This window comes from Lactuca virosa, chromosome 7 (genome assembly GCF_052849685.1).
Source record: "Lactuca virosa cultivar CGN04683 chromosome 7, Lactuca_virosa_CGN04683_v6, whole genome shotgun sequence".
Classification (NCBI taxonomy): Eukaryota; Viridiplantae; Streptophyta; class Magnoliopsida; order Asterales; family Asteraceae; genus Lactuca; species Lactuca virosa.
In genome coordinates, this window is record NC_136432.1 from 57262885 (window position 1) to 57271954 (window position 9070).

General features: G+C 36.4%; 1 protein-coding gene across 1 annotated transcript; it reads left to right on the forward strand.

Moving 5' to 3' along the window:
* Positions 1–393: 393 nt before the first annotated feature.
* Positions 394–1793, forward strand: LOC145125787 (alkaline ceramidase TOD1-like). The gene is made up of 3 exons (XM_079061200.1): positions 394–732; positions 801–1005; positions 1151–1793. The coding sequence occupies exons 1-3, from the start codon at positions 667–669 to the stop codon at positions 1378–1380; spliced, it is 501 nt and encodes a 166-aa protein (XP_078917326.1). The 5' UTR covers positions 394–666; the 3' UTR covers positions 1381–1793.
* Positions 1794–9070: the final 7277 nt, after the last annotated feature.

Consider the following 9070-nt stretch of genomic DNA (forward strand, 5'->3'; position numbering starts at 1 on the left):
GGTGGTACTTTGGGGGAACTCATTAAGCCTTGGCTTACAATTTTAGTTTTATGTTTCAGGTACTTCAAATGATCGTGGCAAGGAAAAAGGCATGATCGTGCACATCCTCTTTGGTTGTGATGATATTGATTCGGGACACTTTGATATATATGTTTGAGAACCATATTGTGTAAACAATTGGCTTGATTTGGGATTTTTTTTTAAAATAATGATTTCACTCAATTTAAAAATGAAAATTTTTTTAACTAGATTTTTAGGATGCTACAACAACAAATACGGTAGCATCCACCTACAAACAATATGATCCATTGTAGTTGAGCCAACCATAAGGATAATGTAGCCCTTGTAGGAAATAAGGATATCAAATTATAATAGATGATGAAAGAACAAACATTCTCACTTCTTATAGACTATAGCCTGTATAAAATGAATATATGTTATGGTTGTATGCATTTGAATCTAATTACATTAGAAAAAGGGGAAGGCTCGTAAGAACTTCTACACCCCTTCTCTTCCAATCAAAACTCCTCTGTTCCTGTCTTTCATACATCTTCCTTTCTCTCTTCTTCACTTTCAACACTTCTTTTTCTCCCACCACCAAATGTCATTTCCGATCTTCCCCCTTTGATCCACTCCAATTTCCTCTTTTATTTTACCCTCAATCTTATGGCCAACACAAACACCCAATCCCCACCATCAAATCCTCCTGAAAATCCCATGCTTTGTTCTCAGGCATGTAACGTTCTCATTTCATGATTATTTTGGATTGTTTTTAAGCTGATTTTTCTTGGGATTTACAGATTACTCATTTGTTTTGGATCCGACGAGTTATTTCGAATTCTTCCTCAGATTCCAATGGCATGAGGTATGTACGAGGGAATGAAAATGGTGAAAAGTTTGGGATTAATTACACTACTAAAAAACGAATATCGTATTATGATTATCATGACGATGGAGTCGAAATCCCTTGTGGGTTTCATAAGATATTTCGGATCACTGATTACGGTTAGTATCATTGAACTCATGGATGATTTCTATTTTTTCATGATCATTTCATAATTAACATGTAAAATGTCAATAAACAAATCAAAATCGAGAATTTATAAAACAAAATCAACATAGAACATTGCTTAAAATAGACTTCTTGCAGACAGAATCGCAATGGAAAGTTGCAACCGAGTGGTGGTGGTTTCCGCCATTTTTGGAAACCACGACAAAATCCGTCAACCTCAAGGCCTCGGATTTAACACCCTGGAGCATGTTTGTTTCTACATGTTTGTCGACAACGTCACAATCAAACAACTCTACTTTCACAACTTACTCTCGAGAAAAAACAAAGGAAAACAGGATCGGAGTATGGAGAATTGTAGAAGTTTCTAGTGAATAACTTTACGAAAATCCAGCCATGAATGGTGTAATCCCAAAGTACTTGGTTCGTAGACTTTTTCCCAATTCTAAATACAACATATGGGTTTATGCGAAAATGTAATCGGTGGTTTGATCCATTATTACTACCTCATTCACTTGTAATCTGGGAAGATGTAGATATGACGATTTCTAAACATCCTTTATATGTTCATACGATGAAAGAAGCCATGGCGATTGCAAGGTGGAAGAAATGGTAGGATGTTTATTGGTTGGGGATTCATATTGAAACGTATTGTGAAAACAGCTTGCAACAATGTTCATCTAAAATACATCCGTACACTTCAAGTAATTTAATTATAGTGGTTTGATATGTATTACAGGTTCATGATGTTTGATTCTATGTTAGAAATTTCTGATTTAGTGTTATAGCCTTTGGTATTTTTTTTTTATTATGTATTTAATAGATTTATCTTGTTTGATTCCATAATTAGAAATTTTTTATTTAGTTTTATAGTCTTTGATATGTTTCTTATTGAATTTGGTAAAAAGTTCGGTCTAACTCAATACACAATAATCAATAATCCAGTAATTGTTTTCGATTTGTGAAACATGATAAACGTATTAGGTCAATTAAATATTGAAAACCATGGTTACAAAAATTGATTTTCACGTAAAAATTATGGTTGCTTGAACAATTTGATAACTGTCGTTATTATTGTACTATGATAAAATATGAAATATTAATTGGTTGATAAGATATAGGATATCTAAAAAATTATTGTACTATGATAAAATATGAAATATTAATTGGTTGATAAGATATAGGATATCTAAAAAAGTGTACATAGTACAATATTATGAATCACACATGCATTACATGACGAAATTAAAGGTTGTGTTAACTTGAAAATCACTTCTATATGATTAGACTTTAATGAATTAAGTAATGTAAATTATTTGTCAAGAATATCTGATATACTTAAAGAATTGCTTTTTATGATGATGATTCTTTATCAAGATATAAAAATATACTCAAAGAATTACTTTATCATGGTGTATTTATGAAATTATGTTTTACTTTTATAACTTAATTGATGAAATGGTATTAGATACAACTAACATAATTATACTTAATTTGCTGAAAATTTAATTTTGGGAATCTATAAATTGATAAAGAAAAAAAATCGATCTTATCATATAAATTGATAAATAATTAAGATATTTATACATATATAGGTAAGAAGTATGTTTCGTTAAACAAATTTATTAAGAAACAAAATATTGTTTTTTAAATATGCACAAATAGGTATGACAACTTGAGAAGGTAGTTGAAGCTTTTACATTAAGGTCCCACTCCAACGGAGAAAAAGTATGTGTTTTTTTTATCTATCACATAAATATTTTGTTTACCATTCGCTTTATTTTGATGTATGTATAATAGTATTAGGCTCTTTGTTTTTCTTTTAGCGTACTCTTTCACTTTATGCATGTTAGTGTAGTAAATGCATGGCCGTATCCAACACATCTCTTTAATTTCAAATTAAACTAGATTATTGTTTAAAATTGTAGACAAATCGACTACAATAAATAATCGATAACTTCAAGATCGAAGTATAAAACCCAAATATCACGATAGCGATTCAACGGAATATAAAACTATTTGAATAAGCAACCAAGAATAAATCGAACGATAAAAAGAAAAAACACGCGATATTTACGTGGAAACCCAAATCGGGAAAAACCACGGGCGGAGGAAGCCGAGAACCAATTTACTATAATATTCAGTGTTTACAGAGATAGAGGAAAGAAAAACAAATATATCAAATATATATTTGTATGAATATGAGAGAAAAATGAAGATGTAATTTGAGGTGTGGTGTTTTTAATAAGCTTGGTTTCATTTCCATTTATAGGCAAATGAATGTATGAATTCAATTGTCTATTACCATCCAAGCTTGACAAACATGCTACCATCCATTCTTGACAAACATGTTACCACCCATTCTTGACAAATTAAAACCACATGTGTAGAATGGTATTCTAGAAATCATCCAATGTTGAAGTTTGAAGGAAACTTCCAAAATCTCCACCTTGACTTCAAATGAGACAGGATGAAAAAACTTTAACTTGCACAATGATCATGCAAAACAGTTTATCAACAGCTCATCATACTCCAAATCTATATAAGAATCTGCAAACACCATATGAGAAAAAATTGATTTCGAAAAGTAAATATACTTCCTCCACCACGAGCCTATCAGGCTCAAATGCGATCTGAAACACCCACCAAATCCAAACATGCTTTGAATTTGGCTATTGGAAGACTTTTAGTGAACATATCAGCAGGATTATCATTGGTGTTGATCTTGTTTACTGTAATATCGCCTTTAGCAATAACATCTCTGATGAAGTGATAACGAACATCAATATGCTTCGTTCGATCATGGAACATTTGATCCTTCGTCAGAAATATTGCACTTTGATTGTCACAAAAAATAGTGTTAACAGATAACTTGTTTGAAAGCTCACCTATCAACCGTTTCAACCAGAGGGCTTCCTTCACTGCTTCCGTAGCAGCCATGTATTCGGCTTCAGTGGTGGATAACGCTACATTAGATTGTAACTGCGCTTTCCAGCTAACTGCGCAATCACCCAAAGTAAACACATACCCTGTAATCGATCGTCTTTTATCCAAGTCCTTTGCATAATCGGAATCCACATAACCAAGTACTCCATTATCGGTTTTTCCAAACCGCAGACATAAAGAGGAAGTACCTCGCAAGTAGCGAAAAATCCATTTAACAGCAACCCAATGCTCCTTTCCTGGATTCGCCATGTATCTGCTCACCATGCTTACCGCATATGACAAATCTGGACGTGTACAAATCATAGCATACATAAGAGATCCTACAGCGCTGGAGTATGGTACCTTTGCCATGTATGCTATATCTTCTTCGGTGGTAGGACTTAAGGCGGATGATAGCTTGAAGTGGGCTGCGAAAGGAGTGCTGACTTCTTTTGCGTCATGCATATTGAAACGGTGCAGAACCTTCTCAATGTAGCTTTGTTGAGAAAGGTATAGAGTTCTTGCACTACGGTCTCGCACTATTTCCATTCCTAGAATTTTCTTGGCAGCACCCAAGTCCTTCATATCGAACTCAGCATTCAACTGGTCTTTTATCTTTTGAATCTCCTTTATATTCTTCGCTGCAATTAACATGTCATCCACATATAAAAGTAGATAGACCATTGAACCATCGTCACACTTTTTGTAGTAAACGCAGCTGTCGTAGGTGCACCTTTTCAGCTTGTGACTGGTCATAAATGAGTCAAACCTTTTATACCATTGTCGAGGAGATTGCTTGAGGCCATAAAGAGACTTCTTCAATTTGCACACGTAGCTTTCCTTGCCAGGAGCTACAAAACCTTCAGGTTGTTGCATATATATCTCTTCCTCAAGCACACCATTTAAGAATGTTGTAGTAACATCAAGTTGCTCTAATTCATAGTCATGAGAGGCAACTAATCCCAACAAGACACGTATTGACGTGTGTTTCACAACCGGAGAGAAAATGTCGGTATAATCGATACCTGGGATTTGACTGTAGCCTTTGGCTACCAAACGAGCTTTATATCTTGGTTTGTCACCAGGGTGGATAGCCTCCTTCAACTTGTAGACCCATTTGCACTTAACTGTCTTCTTACCCTTTGGAGCTGGAACGAGATCCCATGTGCCATTTTTCTGAAGAGATTCCATCTCCTCGTGCATGGCAACCATCCACTTATTAGAATGTTTGGATTGAATGGCCTCGTTGTAGCTTGTGGGCTCCAGAACAGACTCAACTTCATTGGCAACTGTAAGTGCATAAGCGACAGAATTGGCTTGAACATATCTCTTTGGAGGTACAATCTGTCTGCGAGGTCTATCTCTTGCAATGGAGGGACTGTGAGGTTGGCTTGGAGCTTCGGCTGGCTCATGAGAAGAGGAATGTTGATTATTCGAGGGTTGAGAAACCTCGACACCTTCATGAGACTGGTCCTCGAAAGATGAATTTAAAGGAAACTCCACCTCCACTCGAACTTTGTCTTTTTCCGAATTTTCATTTTCTCTGGTCTGAATGTTGGAGACAGGATGAAGCATGGCTTTTTCATCGAAGGTTACATCTTTAGATGTCAAAACCTTGCTTAGCTCCGGGCTCCATAATTTGAACCCTTTAACACCTGTCGGATATCCGAGAAAGACGCATTTAATTGCCCTCGGTTCTAATTTACCGTTATCAACTCGGGCATATGCTGGACATCCAAATGGAATCAATTTCGTGTAATTAGCAGGTTAGCCGGACCAAAGCTCAAATGGGGTCTTCTTTTGAATAGCACGAGAAGGGGAACAGTTGATAATGTAGCATGCGGTTGAAGCGGCCTCGGCCCAAAAAGACTTCGGCAACTTCGAATGAGATAGCATGCATCAGACCTTCTCCATGATGGTGCGGTTCATACGTTCCACTACGTCGTTCTGCTGTGGTGTATGAACTACGGTGCGATGCCTCGTAATTCCTTCCCTACGGCAATAGGAGTTGAATTCTTCAGAACAAAATTCCAGTCCATTATCAGTACGAAGGTATTTCACTTCAAAACCTGATTGCTTTTCAACCAATACTTTCCAATCTCTAAAAGTTTGGAATACTTCTCCCTTTGACTTCAAGAAGAACGACCATACCTTTCTTGAGAAATCGTCAATGATCGTGAGCATATAAGAGGCTCCACCTTTCGATGTAACCTTCGCTGGTCCCCATAAATCAGAGTGTATGTAGTCCAGTGGCCCTTTCGTCGTATGTTTGCCACCGATAAAACTCACTCGCTTCTGCTTTCCAAATACACAATCTTCACAGAATTCAAGTTCGATTGATTTGTGCTCCCCAAGCAACCCCCTTCGACTTAGTTCATTCATACCATGGTATGACATGTGAGCGAGCCTGAGGTGCCATAGACGAGAGCGATCAGCGTTGGAGAGGGATTTAGAACATATCGAGACTTCGCCGGAGATAACTTGCCCATCCATAATATAAAGGTTTGCGGATTTTCTAACTCCTCGGATGACCACAGAACCTTCCTTGAAAATATGGAGTTTCCCGTCTTTGCCAACAAACTCGTAACCTTTCTTCTCGAAAGTACCGAGACTTAGTAAATTTCGCCTAAGACCGGATACGTGCTTCACATCTTGAATCGTTCGAACAACGCCATCGAACATGCGGAACCTGAGTGTACCCCGTCCAATAATACGACACAAAGTGTCGTTACCCATTAGAACGTGGCCTTCGTTAACCTTTTCATATGAATGAAAAACGCTTCGGTTGGAGTTCATATGAAAAGTACACGCTGAATCAAGTACCCACTCACTCGTGGTCATTAAACCGTAGTCTGAAACGGATAGAAGCTCGCCATCGGAACCAGTTTCGGCTTCAACGGTGTTATTGGTTGTTTTTTCCCTTTGCGATTGCCTTTACTTTCTCCTTGTTCTTTAACTTGAAACATTCATCGATCAGATGTCCCTTCTTGTGGCAATAATTGCAATACTTGCGATTGGCTTTGGACTTAGATCTAGATCGGTTTTGTGAAGAGCTACCTCTCTCGTTAGGTCTCCCTCTGATGTTGAGACCTTCGGCTTTAGAATCGCTGCTACTGTTCCCAACTATCTGCTTCATATTTTCCTTTGAATCAAGAGCAGTCATTACCTCGTCAAGGACAAGAGTGTCCCGAGAATAGATAATGGTGTCACGAAAGTGATCGTAGGAGTCTGGGAGAGAAGATAATAAAAATAACGCCAAGTTTTCATCTTCGTATTTGACGTCCATATTCTCCAGATTTCCTACAAGCTCTTTAAAGGTAGAGAGGTGATCAGACAAAGAACTACCTTCACCCATCTTTAGGTTAAAAAGTCGTTGCTTCAAGTGTAGCTTGTTGGGCAAGCTTTTCGTCATAAGTAGCTGCTCGAGTTTTAGCCAGAGAGCCGCTGCGGATGTCTCTTTCAACACATCTTGGAGAACGTCGTTAGAAAGATGCAGACGGATCTGCGACGACGCCTTCAGATCTTTCATCTCCTTTTCCTCAGTCGACCAAGTTGCCGGCATTTTCTCCATTCCTAATAGTGCTTTGTGGAGATCCATTTGGATCAACACATCTTTCATCTTTACTTGCCAGAGAGGGAATCTTGTGTTCTTGTCAAGTAAAGGAATATCGTATTTCATCGATGACATGGTTGAAAATAGTTTTTTACGAATCGTTATCGGAAAACCCGGATAGCTCTGATACCAATTGTAGACAAATCGACTACAATAAATAATCGATAACTTCAAGATCGAAGTATAAAACCCAAATATCACGATAGCGATTCAACGGAATATAAAACTATTTGAATAATCAACCAAGAATAAATCGAACGATAAAAAGAAAAAACACGCGATATTTACGTGGAAACCCAAATCGGGAAAAACCACGGGCGGAGGAAGCCGAGAACCAATTTACTATAATATTCAGTGTTTACAGAGATAGAGGAAAGAAAAACAAATATATCAAATATATATTTGTATGAATATGAGAGAAAAATGAAGATGTAATTTGAGGTGTGGTGTTTTTAATAAGCTTGGTTTCATTTCCTTTTATAGGCAAATGAATGTATGAATTCAATTGTCTATTACCATCCAAGCTTGACAAACATGCTACCATCCATTCTTGACAAACATGTTACCACCCATTCTTGACAAATTAAAACCACATGTGTAGAATGGTATTCTAGAAATCATCCAATGTTGAAGTTTGAAGGAAACTTCCACAAAAATGTGTATTTTATAATATCTATTTAATTTTTTTATAACTTCACATATGTTCCAGATAGTGCAATTTAAGAGAATTATCTTAATTAAGGAAACATGGTGTGAGAAACAATTTATTTTCATGTCTTTTGTTCAATGAGTTAGAAGCATTTAACCCAAGGGATCAACTAGCTTTTGGATTTGTGAGAGATTAAATGAACCCAAAGATGAAGCTCAAAATGTTCGATATGGAAGTATTTGAACATGTGGCACCCGAGTATAGGCACAATATTAAACGTGGGTCCTATGCGACCCAAGCAATTAGAACCAAGAGGGCTAACACTGGTTTGCTGGCTAATGGTGGCATTCAAACAAAATGTGATAAGTACTTGAAAAAAAATGTGGGATGAATGATTTGAAGTCAAGGAATGTTATGATTTGTGACTTATGGCCGATTTGTTCATAATTTTTATCTATTTGTAGGCTAGTTTGATTTACATCGAATATATATATGTTAGATACTTATGTATGTCTTCATATCTTAAATCGTTTGATGGTTTTGTTATATATTTGATTAAACATATCTACACATCCAACGAGTAAACTTTACATTAACTAAAAGAGGTGATACGAAACATTTAATTTCATCAAAATACCTTGTTTATTATATAATAATCAACTTTAATAGCACGGATTGGTTTATAAATTGATAGAATATTCCAGTTTCACAACTTGAAAAGGGGAAAAAAGTTGTTGAAGCTTTTAAGGTAAGACCCCATTCATCTCCGTGACAACAAAGGAAAGTGTATGCTTTCGTCGATAACACGGATAATATATATGACAACAACGGAAAGGATATATCGAGTTTTTTCACTATGTTTTTTTCGGTATGT